General features: G+C 43.8%; 1 protein-coding gene across 5 annotated transcripts; it reads left to right on the top strand.

The window, feature by feature from the left end:
* Positions 1 to 3,650: 3,650 nt before the first annotated feature.
* NPL (N-acetylneuraminate pyruvate lyase) lies at positions 3,651 to 15,309 on the top strand. 5 transcript variants are annotated; one of them, XR_004080737.2, is made up of 13 exons: positions 3,651 to 3,727; positions 3,868 to 3,979; positions 4,190 to 4,258; positions 5,513 to 5,586; positions 6,682 to 6,769; positions 9,152 to 9,209; positions 9,295 to 9,370; positions 10,828 to 10,920; positions 11,734 to 11,882; positions 12,085 to 12,131; positions 12,699 to 13,046; positions 13,490 to 13,529; positions 14,909 to 14,933. XR_004080737.2 is itself a non-coding variant. In XM_005150179.4 (13 exons), exons 3-13 carry the CDS (start codon positions 4,194 to 4,196, stop codon positions 15,058 to 15,060), a joined length of 927 nt encoding a protein of 308 aa, XP_005150236.1. In that variant the 5' UTR covers positions 3,651 to 3,727; positions 3,868 to 3,979; positions 4,190 to 4,193; the 3' UTR covers positions 15,061 to 15,309. The 5 variants fall into 5 exon arrangements, 4 of the variants coding, with proteins under 4 accessions (XP_005150236.1, XP_030905757.1, XP_030905756.1 ...); XM_005150179.4 differs by having other exon boundaries at positions 12,962 to 13,046; positions 14,909 to 15,309; XM_031049897.2 differs by lacking the exon at positions 14,909 to 14,933 and adding an exon at positions 14,358 to 14,899 and having other exon boundaries at positions 12,962 to 13,046.
* Positions 15,310 to 16,995: the final 1,686 nt, after the last annotated feature.

The raw sequence follows: 16,995 nt of genomic DNA, 5'->3' as shown, positions 1-16,995 counted from the left end.
TAAAATGCACTATACTGTTCTACAACCTGTCTGAGTAGCAATAAAATGCTTCAAAAGATCTCAAGCCCTGCTCAGTCTCTTTGCAACTGCTCTAGAACTCCTTCCTGTAGTTCTCAAAGTCCTGTTCAGAGAAACAGCTGCTGAAACTTCTTTGACCTCCTCTAAGACTGAACAGCACTAAGCAGCTCCACACTGCTCTAAATTGATCTAACTTCTCTAAACGGCCTATTAACAGTTCTAAGCAGCTCTAAGGTCCTATGAAATGTGCCAAAACTCATGTAAAGCACTCTAAACAACTGTAAAACTCTTTTACCTTTTCTAAAGCTCTTCTAAAAAACTCAGAGCACCACTAAATTGATCTACACTGCTTATAAGATGCTACAAATGGTATTAGTGTCTAAATACATCTCAAATGCCCTTAACTATCTACTGTACCATCTGTAACTCCTACAAACTGTTCTAAGCAGCTCTAAACCACTTCAAGCTACTGTAAAACTTTTCTCATGCTGTCAAAAGCACGAAACTGCTCTAAAACTCTCTTAAGATACTCAGAAAATCTGAACTCTCTCTGAACAGGTCTGCAGAGCACTGCAAAATTATCTCTGAACTTCCTGAAATATGCTGCTCTTTTAGGGCCAGTACTGCCTGGCCTTTTCATTAATGACCTACTGATGGAGCAGAGAACACCCTCAGCAGAGAGACCTTGACAGGCTGGAGCAATGAGCTGACAGGAACCTCATGATCTTCAACAAGGGGAAGTGCAATGTCCTGCAGCAGGGGAGGAATAAGACCAGGCATGAGTACAGACTGGGGGCCACCCAGCTGGAAAGCAGCTGGGCTGAAGTGAAGAGGATTTGGGGTTCCTGGTGGTCAAGCAGAACATGTGCCCCTGCAGTATCCTGCATTAGGAAGAGAGTTGCCAACAGGTTGAGAAAGGTCATCTTTCCCCTCTGCTCAGCACTGGTGGGATGCATCTGGAGCAGTGGGCTCCTCAGTAAAGGAAAGGAATGAGCTTGGTAGAGTGAGTTCAGTAAACAGCCTCAAAGATGATCATGGGATTGGAGAACCTATATAACAAGGAGAGACTGAGAGAGCTGGGGCTGTTTAGCCTGCAGAAAAATTACCCATAGTAATGGAAAAGCACTGAGAAGAGGGGATTTCTGGAAGAATGAGATGAGCCTCAGAGAAAAGAAAAACTCATGTGCTTTGTAAGAGCCTTTCAATAAAGCCAGACCCCAGAGAAAGTGATCTCTCCATGTGAATAGCCCACAGTGAGCATATTTTGAAGTGGAGGAGGAATACTACAAACCCAAACTCCTGAGTTTATTATGTTGAGTACATGAAAAATGTGCTCCCAGAGCACACAACACCAGATTGTTCCCTCTACTGCAGGCGCTGGAGCCTCGAAGTGTGCTCTAATGGAGTATCTTGAAGAGCACACTCAAGACATAACGTTTTATTGAACCTGCTTTATAAATGGCTGTAGAAAACCCAAATAATTTTCCTCAGGCAGCAACTTAAGTGCACAGGAGAGCTGCAAGCTACAGTCATTGTGTGTATTCAGAAAAGACCTATTGATATCTTTTTGGTGTTCAGTCTATATGCAGTCTATGTGGCCTTTTGTAGACTCTTCTGAATTTGTTAAATGTCAGCCACAAATCAGTGCAGGGCACTACCTTGTCTTAAGAGGTGCTGGTGGTCTGCTGGTCACAGCTACTGCGAGATTTGAATTCCAGACCAGCTGTGGTCCTGGTGGGGTGGAGGATTGTGCTGTGCACAGCTGCCTTTCTGCCATGACCCCCAGGCTCTGCCCTGCATGTGGTACACATCTAGTAAAACCACATGACAGAGAAGAAAATGGGAGCCACATGGGCTGCACATGAGAAGCAGTTTTGGTTGCCCATGACCCACTGTTTTCTGCTCGCTTGTCATGGTGTGATGTCCATTTGCCTTTCTCACACAGTGATATGGACCCTCCCAGCTCCCCATGCCGCGTGTCACAGCACCATGGCACTGCAGTGGCGTTGGGAGTGCTTTCACCATCACAGTGAAACAAGAAATGGGCAGAAGATGAGGAAAGAGCAGCCAAAGCTTTTCCTGGTTGAAGCCTTCATGGTGTTCTGCAGGCCCCATACCATGAGCTTATACCCATGCTGTGGTGGTGTACCACACAAGACCAAAATAGAGCAGGTCTTCTTAACTTATAATTTCTATGTATCTCATGGCTTTTAGTTTATGTCATAATTTTTCTGTTCATATATTATATCTTTATATGTTATTGATTTGGGTTTCTCTTATCCAAATAGTGACAATGCATAAAAGAACTGCAAATTAGAGGCACTGAGTAACAGGAGTTCCCTACCACAGCGGGCATCTGTCAGAGACTATTGATTGAGCTTACAGCTAGATAACCGTGACACGGAACAGAAGAGCTAAATATGACCTCTATTTTACAAAAGGGGGCTAAAGCACAAAGGTCAATGGCTGGTTTATTTAATCAGCAGGTGAGATTTTGTTTTATGGTAATGATAATATTTTGATGTTTACCTCTAAATTACTGAGCTGTAGTTTTCAGTTTCAACTTCAGTTGCATCTTTGTTTTGTCTGAGAACAGAGAAAAGGTGAAATCTGACTAATTTGTTTAGTAAAAAATAATCTTTTTAATTAGAGTTGTTGTTTATTGCAGTTCCCAAGCTTTTGACATGGCATTTGGTGCTTGTTTCCTTTACGACAAGGCGGAGTGGGTTTGCTTCCTCACTTACCACTATGAGCATTTTGAAATTTCTGTCATTCAATGGCACTGAACTGCAGAAAATGTGGTTTTCTTTCTCCTGTACCGTGTGGTGGATGCATCTCTCTACTAGACAGCTCCAGGAAGGCACTTGATGCTGCTTATCAAAGTGATGGCATGATCTTCCTTCTTTGTGCAGCTCCAGAGTTTCTGTGTAGGCAACCTAAGGGGAGCCCAGCCTGAACACTTCAGGCAATCACACTTCAAGTTTGTAGCCAGGCTCCCCTCAGTGTTATCAGCCATCAACACGAAGATACCCCCTTTTTTCAGCAGTGGCTCGTACCTGGGCAGAAATGCGTGCTGAAATTCATAGATCTGTTAACTAACTCCCCCCCCCCCACCCATTCCCCCGCCTTGATGCTGTGCAGGGCTGTCGCCCATGTGGACTACGACAGGTACAGTTCCTGCAGCAAAGCATTCCTTAAAGCCCAGTGCCTCTTCAGACATGCAGCCACCTCTCTTCCTTCTCCACTCTGTAATTTATACTTCCAAAAGTTGGTTTGTTGTTATTGTTTTTTGGGGGTTTCTTTTTTTTTGGGGGGGAAGTGTTTTTTGGTTTTTTTTTTGTTTGTTTGTTTGTTTTGTTTTTTTTTAATTTTGAAAATAGCCTTTAATAACTCAAACAAGCCTTCGCTTTTAAACGGTCCTGTAGACTGTGGGCTATGGGAGACTGCGGGGACTGCGGCTGCTTTAGTGGGTCACCGGAGGCAGCCGGGCAGGAAGCAGAAGGCTCCTGCATGCTCCAGCCCGGCTGCAGAGTCCCTTCTGCCGGCTCGGCATTTACCCGTGGTGCGCGGAGCCTGCGGCAGCAGCGCCAGGCGGTAGGGCTCAGCCCGGCAGAGCCGCTGACGGTCTGGGCAGGGCCGAGGGCGGAGCGAGGCCGCCTCGGAGGAGCTGGCGGGGCTGGCCAGCCCCCGGCAAGGAAGGAGAGGGGAGGTAAAGTGAGCGAAGGGGGTTGGGGTTGTGGGGTGCCTGGGGTCGCCGTCGCTGCCCCGCGGGGCCGGCTCACCCAGCGCTCCCCGGGGCCGGAGCCGGCACGGTGCTGACTGCAGGCCCGGTGTCCCTGTGGTCCGCAGGGGTGCCGGTGTGGCGCCGCCTTTCTCGGGGGAAGGATCTTGACCCGGAGCGCTGCAAAACTGTTTTCCAGGCTGCCAGGCGTCCGCACCACTGTCGTGTAGGAAAGGAAAGGTAAACCAGGAGTCTGCAATGTAACTGCAGCCCGTGCTCCCAGCCCTGTCCTGCGATGGGGCTGGCTGCAGTAAGCTGCTCTTTCACAAGAAAAAGGCGATTCTAACTTAAGCTAACAGCCTTGCAAAGTCCACTTCTGAACTTTGCCTGTCTAGTTTTGCTTTTAATGGAAGTGGAACAATAATAATTTTACCTTTCTTTTCCAAACAGCTCAATGACACCCAGAAAGAAGTTAGAGGGTCTTGTAGCTGCCACGGTCACTCCAATGACTCCTGATGGGTGAGCTGTCAAAGTTGCACTGATTGCTGTTACCTTAGACCCTTATTTTCCTTCCATTTTATTTGGAACTGATCACTTCTGCTGTTGTTTTATGGTGGTGGTGGGGTGGGTTTGGTTTTTGTGGGTTTTGTTGTTTTGAGGGATTTGTGATTGGTTAGTTGGTTTTGTGTGTGTGCTTTTGGTTTTTGTGGGTTTTTTTTTAGTATATCTCAGATCGAGGAACTATTAGGTTGGTCCCATTAGGACTAGAGCGGGACCCCTGATGTCCTTCCTACTTTGGAGCAGCCACGGACCCTAAGCTTCTCTTGTGGGGGACGCTTCAAGATCTGTCTGTGTTTTTGAGGGAGACAGTAGAGATTTGCTAGCACAGTCCTCTGAAAGTGAGTCTCTATTTTTTCAAAGCATAGTACTATCTCAGTCCGGCAGTCCAGTTGCACTGCAGTCACTGCTTCATTTCTTGCTTTAAAAGAAATTATTTCTGATTTACTTTTTTATTACAACTCAAATTTACTGCAGCATGGTGTTTGGAGAGTACCCTGGGCCCTCTGACTGGAATGCATGGCCTTTGTAAGATGTGTTCTGGGGAATCAGCCATGAAATTTTGGGTGATGTGTGAACCCCAGTCAAGGTACCAGAATTGACTTCCAGACTATAGGGTTTGTCTGCATGTTTGAGAAATTAAAATAATGATGAAATACTATACACTGATAACACAATAAGTTTGTCATGCAGAGAAGATAAACATAGAATTCAATTTCCCCTGTTTGTCAGGGAAGTCTGTTGCTTTTGTTATTATTTAATGAGAGAGAGGTCAAAGTCATGTCCAGCAGATGCCACTCCACTGTGTCCAGCAGGTACAGCAGAGTTTAACTGTTTGCCAGCACTTGCACAAATATCTTTGTGCTCTCAAGAGTTCAGTTTCCCTCAACAGCAGAAAAGGTTTGAGTGCCTCTTGTTCTGTCCTGTCTCTTCAAAAAAAGCTTTGTGATGAGCCTGCAGTAATTACCAATTGAGATAAGAGATTGTAACAGTGAATTACTTGTCAGGAGGAAGAGAAACCGGAAGAAAATACATGGAATTGAGCCGTTACTTGAAATGTTAAATACAGGCTGAGGGTATCATACCTCATAGTAGTCTGTGTGTGTCCAAATGCAAGGCTTCAAAAATGTGTGCCCTTTTTTTGGTTTCTTAATCACTAAGTTTAAGATATCTGTGGGTGGAGACTTACGATTGCCGTGGTTCCTTTAATTTCAGACAAATTAACCTTACAGTGATTCATCAATATGTGGAGTATCTGGTAAGCGAGCAGAACGTGAAGAACGTTTTTGGTAAGTGCTTTTTTTTGACAGCAACTGCGTTACACCCCTTTTGCCTGGATGGGAATCCTATGGTATCTTATTCGATAACAGCTGTAGTGGGAGGGACTGTGGATGTGGGATCATCCTAAACATTTATATTCAACAGTGGAGAGAGTACAAGTGACACTTAAGGTATCTGCTTTTGCTCACACCCTATTTCTGAGTGGGATGAAGTAACCATTGCCTTCATTGATCCCAGAGATGAATGGATAATGCTGTGTTGGCAAAGAAGACTCAACTGAATTATTCTTCCCTTTGCCTGGGAAAGAAACATTTGATTAAAAAACACCATCTCAGGAATCCAGGGGATTCCACAAGCTCATCAAAGCCAGATTGGCTTCTTTAGGAGACCTGTGGTGCACCAGGCAATACTGAGGTGGCCGCTGCTCCATCTCTCTGCTCTGCTTCCATCTTGGGGACTGCTGCAGGGGTAGCAGGAATGGCTGGATAGAGAATACAGCATTTCCAAACCACTTTTATTCACAGCCTGTCATAGTAAAGTATGTTGAAAGTGATATGATTTTGGTTCAGAACTTCAGTGGAAAGACTGATGAGATACAGAGTAGAGGGTGGCAGACTACAGCTATCCCAGTTTAATCTGTTGTTTGTGACTGAACATACTGACATTTCATTGTTTTCAAGGGATGCTTTAGCCTAGGTAGAACATGTGGTTCCACTCACAGCAATGATACCAAATTTCATGTAAGGCTGCTTCCTTGAGGTGGAGTAGAGACAGTCACTTTGCTTAGCTAGGTGGACATCCCTTGATCAGGGGTGTCCCAGCCTGACTCACTGCTGGAAGAAGGAGGTAGTGTCTGCTGGGGGGGAGGTGCTGGCAGGGCAGTTTCCCAGTTTCAGCAGCTGATTCTGCCTCCTCCCTCCCAAAATGGCCAATCCTGAAAGACCCAGGTTTCCAACACATGCAGATGCTGGTGTGGACCACTGCTAACTCAAAATGAGTTAGGGGGGAAATTTTTCTGTTTAATATAAGAATTGTCAGTTCTTGTTTTCAGTAAAACCAATGCATGTAGGCCAAGCCTGAGCAAGTGTGTTGTGTTGAAACAGTGAACGGCACAACAGGAGAAGGACTGTCCCTTAGCATCCAGGAGAGGAAGCAGTTGGCAGAAGAATGGATATGCCAAGGAAAAAACAAGTGAGTAGCTAAAAGGGAGCAAGGGATTCTGGATCTCATGATATAGACATGCCTGACTGCAAAGCCAAATTTGCTGATGACTTTTGAGGGCTTTTTTAAGATTTTGTTGTTGGGCTTTGCTCCCCAGCACAGAAGTCTGTGTTTTTGTCACTGCCAGTTAGCTGGTGTCCATTTCTGCTGATTAGAGAGCTTGTAAGAGTCCTTCTCTTTGGCAGACTGAGTGGTAAGGGGACAAAAAAGGTCTCCCTATTTATGCCCTGTGAGCATTTCTAAACCTTTTAATATACTGAATCTTTTGAACCTGTCTTCTATCACTTCACTGCTGCTGCCGCCTTAGTTGCTATGTCAGAGGATGTGAAGAAAAGGAGGTGTTTTGGGTGAGAAGGCTTTGCCAAGCCATTATTCATCATCTTTGAGAAGTCATGGCAGTCTGGTGAAGCTCCTGCTGACAGGAAAAGGGAAGTATAACCCACATTTTTTTAAAAGGGAAAAAAGGAAGACCCAGGGAGCTACAGACTGGTCAGTCTCGGTGCCTGGCAAGATCATGGAGTGGATCCTCCTAGAAACTACTAAGGCACATGGACAATAAGGGTGTGATTGGTGACAGTCACCATGCCTTCACTTAAGGGTAAATTGTGCCTGACGAATCTGGTAGCCTTCTACAATGGGGCCATGGCACTGGTGGGTAAGGGAAAAGCAACTGATGTCATCTACCTGGACTTGTGCAAGACATTTGACACTGTTCCATATGAAATCCTTGTATCTAAATTAGAGAGGTGTGGAACTGATGGATGTACCAAACAGTGGAGAAGGAATGGCTGGATGGTCACACTCAAGAGAGTTATGGTCAACAGCTTGATGTCCAAGCAGAGACTTGTGACAAGTGGTGTCCCTCAGGGGCTGGTATTGAGACTGGTTCTACGTTTTTTATTGGCAGCATGGACAGTGGGACTGAGGCACCCTCAGCAGGTTTGCTGACAACACCAAGCTGTGTGGTGTGTTTGACATGCTGGTGGGAAGGAATGCCATCCAAACAGACTTTATCAGGCTCAAGAGCTGGGTCTGTGTGAACCTCATGAAGGTCAACAAGGCCAAGTGGAAGGTCCTGCACCTGGGTCAGGGCAATCCCAAGCACAACTACAAGCTGGGCAGAGAATAGATTGAGAGCAGCTCTGAGGAGCAGGATTTGGGGGTTTGGTTGCCAAGAAGCTCCACATGAGCCAGCAGTGTGTGCTTGCAGCCTGCAGACAGAAAACCAACTGTGTGCTGGGCTGCACCAAAGGGAGTGTGACCAGCAGGTTGAGGGTGGGGATTCTCCCTCTCTACTCTGCTCTCGTGAGACCCCCCTGCAATAGTGCATTCAGCTCTGGGGCTCCCAACACAAGAGAGATGTGGACCTGCTTGAGTGAGTGCAGAGGAGTACCATGACATGTTCCAAGGGCTGGAACACCTCTCCTGTGAGGCTGAGAGTTAGGTTTGTTCATTCTGGAGAAGAGAAGGCTCAGGAGAGACCTTATAACAGTCTTCCAATACCTAAACAGGGCCTAGAAGAAATCTAGAGAGGGACTTTTTATAAGGGCATGATAGGACAAGGGGGAGTGGCTTTTGACTGCAAGAGGGCAGATTTAGATTTGAAATTAGGGAAAAATTCCTTACTATGAAGGTGGTGAGACACTGGAACAGGTTGTCCAGAGAAAGTGTGGCTGCCCCATCCCTGGAAGTGTTAAAGGCCAGGTTGGATGGGGCTTTGAGCTACTGGGTCTAGTGGAAGGTGTCCCTGCCCATGGCAGAGGGATTGGAACTGGATGACATTTAAGGTCCTTTCCAACTCTTTAGTCTATGCTTCTATGTTTATATGATAGTGAGCAGAAATATACTGGTATGAAGGCTCACAGTCTATATGGATATAAAAGAGTAACACAGCAATGCGACTGATGGATTTGAACTTTGGAGAGTCCCTTGGCAGGAGCAAACAGTCAGAAGGTGCTGCTGTGAGGTTGATCTCTTCTGGTAGTTCTGCAGAGAAGTAGGTTTAGAAAACAAAGACGTGCTTTTATATCCTTTCATTTTCCTGACTTCCCATTAAATACTTAATGTATGAATTTTAACTTCCTAATAAAATGCTAAGATTTGTCCCTCCTGACAGCCTTGCAAATATGACAGCAAAGAGCCACACAATTCATATTTGCAAATGTGTTTTTTTTTTTTCCATCACCAGCTCTTTGCCACTGTGTGTCTGCTTGTCAGGTCAATACAGGTCCAAATCCTTTTAGGTTTAACCTGTGTTGTGTGGCTCCCTGGTTTGAAGCGAGTCAATTTAGCAGACTGGTATTTTTCACAATCATTTCCTAAACCTTTCAAATTTGTTTTGGTTTTGTGCAGATTGGATCATGTGATCATTCATGTTGGAGCACTGAGTCTGCCAGAGTCCCAAGAGCTGGTGTGTATGTGATTCCTTTTCACTATGTGTGTAATAAATGTAAAGCAGATGTATCTTCAGATACCTTCCATGCTCTCTTTTACAGGCAAGACATGCAGCATCCATAGGTGCCAGTGGTATTGCTGTAATAGCCCCCTTCTTCTTCAAACCCACAAACAAAGGTGAGTAGATGTGATTGCCAGACCTACTGAGGCCTTTTATGTTGCCCTCCAAACCTTTATCATAGCTAAAGGATTAATGCCATCTTCTTTCTTTGGAAAATATTCTGATTATAATGTTTGCACACCAGTCATGTCTGGTGCCCTACAAAAGCAAAACCTAGAAGCATTTTTTAAGGATGGGAGATACCAGAATTCTCCCAGTAAGAAGTGGGAAGGATTATCTTTTGTTAGCCTATGGAAAGAGCAGTTAATTAGTCTGTCTTTTGAATAGATAGTATGGAGCTTATGCTTGATCTGGGCCACAGGAGGAAGCAGTAGCGTCCTTGCTTACCGTTGCAGGACACTGACTTAAGTTAATAAACTGCTGACACACAGGTATGCCTCTTGTTACTGAGGTGATCAGATTTGGTTCTGTACACATAAGATTACTCAGAACTTAAATTGTTTTGCTTTTAATAGTATAAGCATAGCATAAAATAACCACATGAACTGGAAGTTTGTAACAGAAACGTAAAAAAGCTGTCTGAAATAATTATTAATGGAAATGTTCATATGAAAGCACCAGAAAAAAACAGTCTATTGCCAGAATGGCTGGTATTGACAGCCAAGGACACAATCAGTGGCAATCAAATGGTAAGCACAGAGGAACATCACAGAAATCAGCAGAAGACCTTGCTGATAGTAGTAGGATGGCCATGAGGTTTCAGCATGTTGTTTTTTGCCATTCCTCTTCCTGCTAAGCCAATAGGAAGATTGCCTAAGGATGCAGTGAACAGCATCATTAGCAAGAATGTCAGTGGTAATCACAGAATAGTTGAGAGTGGAAGGGACCATCAGCGGTCATCTGGTCCAACCTCTCTGTTCAAGCAGAATCAACTAGAGCACATTACTTAGGATTGTGTCCAGTTGGTTATTCCTCCCCAGTTGCAGGACCTTGTATTTGTCTCTGCTGAATTTCAAAAGGTTCCTCTCTGCCCATCTCTCCAGCCTTTCTAGATCCTTCTGAATAAATAATAACTCTCCGATTCCTGAAATGGTACAAAAAAGTTGTCCAAAACCCATTATCATTGAGCAGTAGCTTAGGAAAGTAGATGTAAACTTGATCCCTTGTTCTCTTGTGTCCTTGCACACAAATGATCCTGGTGACCACTTTGGCACAGAGGTCTTGCATGTGTGAGAGAGCATGCATGAGTTGCATCTGTAAGAGAATGGGTGTGAGTTACTGAAATCAGTTTGGTTTAAAATAAATACCATCTTTGCCTTCCCTAAGGTCTTTCACTGAGTTTTGTTAATTTTTTTTTATCGTGTGTGAAGGTTTTTATATGACTGTTTATGGTACATAAGCTATAGATGGCCTGTCCACAGGCACTGACTGCTGTGACTCTGAGCTGCCTTTCACTACACTAAAAGATAGGATAGTCTCCTTCTTACAGGGTTACTTGATTGTTTTCTTCCAGATGAGCTGATTGCTTTCTTACAGAAGGTTGCATCTGAAGCCCCTGCGGTTCCATTTTATTACTATCACATTCCTCATCTGACAGGTGTGAAGAGTAAGTACTGCTTAGTCAGCTCTTCCTGAGCCTGTAGGCTCATAGCAACCTGAGTAATTCCAGTCAGTGGCATGATGATTCTACCAGCCTAAACCAGATGTGTGATCTCTGCTCTCATCACAAGCTGTAGTGGAAAGGCTCTTTTCAAAAAAATAGGAGGTGAATCCAAGACTGGAAAATAAATTGAATTCCTCTTAATTAAAAAAAAAAAGTCATCGCTTATGAATACTGAGCAACTGGGATGGAGGAGGTGATGCTGACCATGGCTTTGCAATTAGTGTGAACCAGCATAGGTAATTGCCTTGGATAACCATGGGTAAACTGACTTTTTTGCAAGATACTGACCACCATCTCTTGATGTACACTGACTGCATAGTCATATTTACTTGTAAATCACTTATGAAACCACAATGCTTCTCCAGTCTTATTTAGCAGAGGAATGAGGAAGAGAATACAGATCTTTGGTTATGCGCTGTAGACAGTAGGTTATGTGGTATTTCTGGATATATGGATTTGTATTTATTCTTAATTATGTTATTGCCAGTTCATTGCTAAACTTTCACTTATCCAGCTTTTTCCCATTCTGAGCTAGTAAAAGGAATGCTTGAAAGAATTTGGAAAGATGTATTTTGTATAAATCTGGGAAGCAATCACACTGAAGTTGTTTTACTCATTGTTTTAAAGCTATATAGTTTACTAGGCTTAGGCCAAAAGTGAACAACTTGAAAGTAGTAAGTCTCCCTCCTGGGGACAAAGTAGAGAGATCTCCCAAATCAGGGGTGTTTCTTCACATGAGATTGCTGTTTTGCACAGTTCATGTTGAAGAGTTGCTGGATGGAATAAAAAAGCAGATCCCCACCTTCCAGGGTGTGAAGTTCAGTGACACAGACCTCTTGGACCTTGCTCAGTGTATAAACAAGAATGAGAGTGAACAGTTTGCATTTCTTTATGGGGTGGATGAGGTAAGAGGCACTTAAAAATAATTTCTTCTAAGGCATTCGTTTGATTCAGCCTTGGGGAAAAAAGTAACCCTGGTCATTCAGTGCCAGCAGTTTTGCTGCTTTCTTCCACCCGCCCCCGCTCCCCCCCCCCCCCCATTTTTTCTTTTTCTTTATTTCATTACATGAAGTAAAATTTTTTTTTTCTTTCCCCACCCCAAACTAGCAACTGTTGAGTGCGCTGGCAATAGGGGCAAATGGAGCAGTTGGAAGGTCAGTATGGCTTGTACTCCTTCCCCTTGACACACACTGTATTGTTCTATCTTCCACTGTCTACACAGTATTTCTCTGTCTTCTGTCACCACAGCAGAGGATTTTACATGGTAGGGCTGTACAGTAACAAGCAGATAGATAAACTAGCTCCAGTGCTAGTGATGGGACAGTTGTATAACCTGGGATCTTGGATTCTATTCATTTGGGTGACTATTGGTACAGTCTGTAAGCTGACTCAAAAGTTTCAACATATTTCTTTATCCTCACAGCAACCTCTTGAAATAGGGAAACACTTTTATCTCATTATATGGGTAAGGAACCAAAGGCCAGAGAGGTTAAAATCATTAGTTCACATGAGAAGTCTGTGAGGAAAAGGGCTCTGCTGAATTCAACTTCTGATTTGTCTTCTGCCCCTCATACCAGGCTGCTTAGATGTGTTAATGTGGAATATCTGTGTTGTAGTTTAGATGATTCATTAAATCATAAATCATTAAAAACAAGCAACTGGAAAATTAAGTAATTGACTTCCCATATTGTGTCTTTTTATTTTTTTATTTTGAAAAGCAGCTCCATTTGGAAAGAACTGGGATGAAAAACCTACTCTCTAAACTCTTCTGTAGGGTTTGACATACTTCAGATACTTGACAGTATAAACCACATTGCATGAATCTCTGTCGTACTAATAGCATTACCACAATGTCAGCAGCTTACCAATTTTGTTTAATGGTTCTAAGCTCTTCCTTTGCATTTACCAATTCTATTTTTGACTTGGAGTTTTTTTGTGGTTTTGGTTTTTTGGGTTTGGTTGTGGTTGTTTTTTTTTTTGGCAGTACATTCAACTATTTGGGACGAAAAACCAATCTGATGTTGCAAGCCTTTGCAAAGCCAGACCTTGCATTAGCACAGAAGTATCAGGTATAGTATCTTCCCTGTCCCCACTAGGAGCAGTCTTGTTTCTCCTCTAGCTTTACTGGGACTGTTTTCCAGGTGCTTTGTACCCTGAGGTAACTTTATTAAAGCAAGCTCCTTTCAGCTCCAGCCCTCCCTGCTTGTTATTCATCTCTCCTCACCTTTTTGAACAGGCCTTACTAATTTTTAACCAAGATCTGCCTTACTTATCATTCAACTGTCTAATCTCATACATGCAGAGTGAGCAATGGCCTGGCTTTTTATGTTGGTGCTTCCCTCCCTCCCTTATCTTAACAGATTCAATTAGTATTTTCCATAGACTGGCCAAGTGGCTAAGGGCTTTTCTCAAAGCTGTGCAACAAATGTATAAGATGTAATTATTGTAAATAGTTCTGGATGCTTTTATATCTTAAAATGTTAAGGCATTAATAAACAACTGTCTTTTCTAGTTTCTCACTGTGGAATTTCTCAGCTTTGTCATCAAACTAGGTAAGTCCTACATTGCCTGTTTCCCTTGTTACATGTAAAAATGCAGGGCTGGTGCTCCCAAAACTCTCATGTTGCTGTATCCTCAGAACTTCCTTCCCAAAAGATTCCACAGTGAAAAAAGTGTGTCTGCTGTTTCCTGAGTTAGTAACAGCTGGGAGTTCAACAAAGGAAGCTGACTAAGCATCCCTGACAGATTCCACTCTCATTTCCTTCCTTCTTCTGTGAAACTTCATAGCTTTAAAGCTGCAACTCTGATTTACCCTTTTTCTTATCCTGTTTCTGTGTGTTGTTTTTTTTCTTTGCTCTGTCTCCAAAAACTCATTTCTAGCTTTGTTTCTACATTTTTCTGAAATGGTGGTGCTCCAGTAGGAAAACAGCTCTGAGAATTGTCTCTGCCTTACTATAATTTAAGAGTAACTGTTCAAGGCTGTACAAGGCCAAAGCATTTAAAAATAGAATGAGTTTTAGAAACAAGCCAAGTTTTAAGAGAAAAAAACAAAATCAAACACATCAGTAGTGTGGGGACAGTGAATTGGACATTTCATGGTCATCACTTAATAGGGGAAAGTGTTCACTGTGGTTTTGCTATGCATATGCAAACTCCAGTGAATCTAGCTGAGCTTTAGTGCTTGGTTTTATTTCTTGAGTTTAAAGTCAGAGGAAATGCTTCATTATTTAGCCTTATAGATAGAAACAAACACTGAATTTCCAGAGGTATATAAGGACACTTGAGCTATGGACAGAGAGGACTCCTGAAGTTGCCCATGGTGATTTAAGCTGGTACCCAATGTCATGGGTCACATGCCAGCAGGATGTTACTACCCCCAGGGCTTGGCTTTATGTGTGTCTGCATCAGGGGACAGCCATGAGGCTGCAGACATCAGATTGCCGTGAAGACAAACTGGCTGGGATAGCTCAGCCTACCAACAAAGGTAAATTTGAAGTGGCCTGATTTTTGCTTGTTTACCTCTAGAGGACTCGCACGATCTCTTCTGTTGTCAGGGCTGCATGGCAATGCATTTTGGCAAGGAGAAAGGAACATACATATAGCCCTGGTTATCTGTAAAACAACACAGTAGTTTGTAAAGTGCATGTCTAAGACCGTACTCTGCTTGGTATCTTTAGGAAGGAAACAGTAATGGTATAATATATAAATAAATCTAGTAAGTAGGTGTAATTTTTACTGTAATGTCTTTCCTGTTATAAGCACTATCACCTCTTCTTAGTTACACTGTCCACACTTCTGAGAAGTGCTTAAAACCTGGTTTATGCTGAATTACACAGGAACTCTATGCTGCTACTTTTTTTTGACACCTGCATAGAAACTGCTTTAAGCAAAATGATCTGTAAATGTCTTGATTTTGCATTTGTCTACTCAGGTTTCGGTGTTGCACAGACTAAAGCTGTAATGACTTTTGTTTCTGGCATTCCCATGGGACCTCCACGGCTTCCACTTGTCAGTGCCTCTGAGGAGTTCATCATCAAGGCCAAAGCCAAGCTGGATAGCATTGTGTGGCCTGATGGTGACTGATTACTCGGTTCCATGTCAATTTGGAAATGGAGGCTCTTTTTCTGTTATTCGTTGTCACACAGCACACTGCCCAGGTGATTGACAGTGATTTCTTTCAGGGAATTGGCAATGTGCCTGAGCCCCGTTTAGTTAGGGCTAGCTTTGTTGGTGCACATGTAGTCACTTTTTTTACTCTGCTTCCTGGAGATCTGCACATTCCAGGACTAGCTGGTATCTTTTAATTAAAAAAAAAAAAAAAAAGAAAAAAGGGCAGACTTTTCCCCAGTTAGAAGATACTGACCCCTTTTGTCTAGAGAGGGAGATCTGTCTCCACTCTGCCTCCAGCTAGATAATATTTTGTCTTCCCGCGTTGTGAGCACTACGCCTTCGGTTTAAGCAGTGGTATGACACCATCTGGTTGCTCAGGGCAGTATCTTGCTATTTGTCAGAATCACTGGGACACTGACTGTGCATGTAAAATTCTGCTTTTGTCTTTTCTCATTGTGTTTATGCACCTTTACTTAATGCAAAATAAAAAAAACAACCAACCAACAAACCCTTTACAACAGAGTTTTCATCTCTCTAATAAGCAGGTATTTCTCCATCTTTTTCCTTACAATGAAAATAAAGCCACAGTTGAGCTCTACATCTCTATATTGCAGTGCAGAATGCTGTCTTCTTTAATCCTACTGTTACAACAGTAGGATTAAAAGGTGTTCTTCTGCATGCTGGACTCAACCTCTCTCCACCAGCTTGACCTCTTACTGTGTGATGGTATGTGCAGCTGAGCAGCATGAGGTCCAGTGCCCACTACTGCTCAGCCCATACCTCTTGACGGCACTGCTGTGTGGAAAAATGGTCACACAGAATGTTTGGAAAAGAGAGGGGTAAATATGGAGGTGTGTCACCAACTTACTGTAACACAAGAGTGTGAAAAAGTGTACATCTTCCTCTAGCTGTATAACCACTGATTGAGAAAGACAAAATAATGCATTATTCCTTCCCTCCTGTCCCAACCTCCCCTTCTTCCCCCCCCCCCCCCCCCGAATCTGTAAAACATTAAGGTAAATTTGTCTTTGCCAGGAGCCAGTGCTGTGGGTAGGTTCAGAGGTTCTCCCTGCAGGCTCAGGCAGAAGCAGCTTGGGCCTGCAGAGCCCCTCTTGAAACAGAGTTTCAAGTTGACAAGCAGGTATTCTTTATTGTGGCACCGGGAGACACGGGGGATAGCTCCTCCTAACGTGTGTCCCCGTATTGCTCTACAGGCCATCCTTATGGACACCGGGCATATTGCATCATTTCCAGAAAGTTTCCCGCATTCATACAGAAATGTGATGGTGGTCTTTAAGGGTCGTTTACTTTCCCCAGCTTAATTATACATTACAGACATAGCAATCATCCTGTTCTTCTACTTATCAGCTAGTTTAAGTGCTCCCATCCTGGCCATCAGCTAGTCCCAGATACTCCCCACGCCCAAGTCCTGTTTTCCATTCTGCTTTTCTCAAACCTTTTGTACTGAGGTTCTGAGGACCTGAAATATGTCAGCTACCTTCAGACAAAACGGTTACTTTCCATTACAGAGCCATCAAACTTATCATTACTTAGAACTGATTACATTTTGTGCCTCCTTGTTTCAGTATCTCAGTACAGGGCACAGCAAAGGGCGTCTAGATAAGGGGTGAATTTTCATAACAGGCCCCAATTACTTTGCTCTACTCCGTGGTCTGTCAAGCCAGGAAGCACTTTGTGTGGCTGAAGCCATGCTGTGGCACTGAATAAACCGAGCGAGAGGCAGCTATGACAAGCTGCTCCCGCCCCGGGAGGTGCCGCCGGTGCTAGGGCTTTTCACCGCGAGGCATCCCCCCACTAACCGGCCTGGCCCGCCACCGCCATTTCCTTGCCCTACTACGAACATCTAAGGCCGCCGTAGCCGCGCATGCGCGGCCTCAGCCGTGAGGA

Source organism: Melopsittacus undulatus, chromosome 6 (genome assembly GCF_012275295.1).
Source record: "Melopsittacus undulatus isolate bMelUnd1 chromosome 6, bMelUnd1.mat.Z, whole genome shotgun sequence".
In the NCBI taxonomy this organism is placed as follows: Eukaryota; Metazoa; Chordata; class Aves; order Psittaciformes; family Psittaculidae; genus Melopsittacus; species Melopsittacus undulatus.
This window is presented reverse-complemented; position numbering and strand designations above follow the sequence as displayed.

Bases quoted from the DNA above. Each gene is read 5' to 3' on its own strand.
- NPL (XM_005150179.4), top strand. From the start codon at position 4,194: ATGACACCCAGAAAGAAGTTAGAGGGTCTTGTAGCTGCCACGGTCACT. The intron at 5,587-6,681 runs GTAAGTGCTTTT...GTGTTGAAACAG, and splicing joins GAACGTGAAGAACGTTTTTG to TGAACGGCACAACAGGAGAA. The intron at 9,210-9,294 runs GTGTGTATGTGA...TCTCTTTTACAG, and splicing joins TGCCAGAGTCCCAAGAGCTG to GCAAGACATGCAGCATCCAT.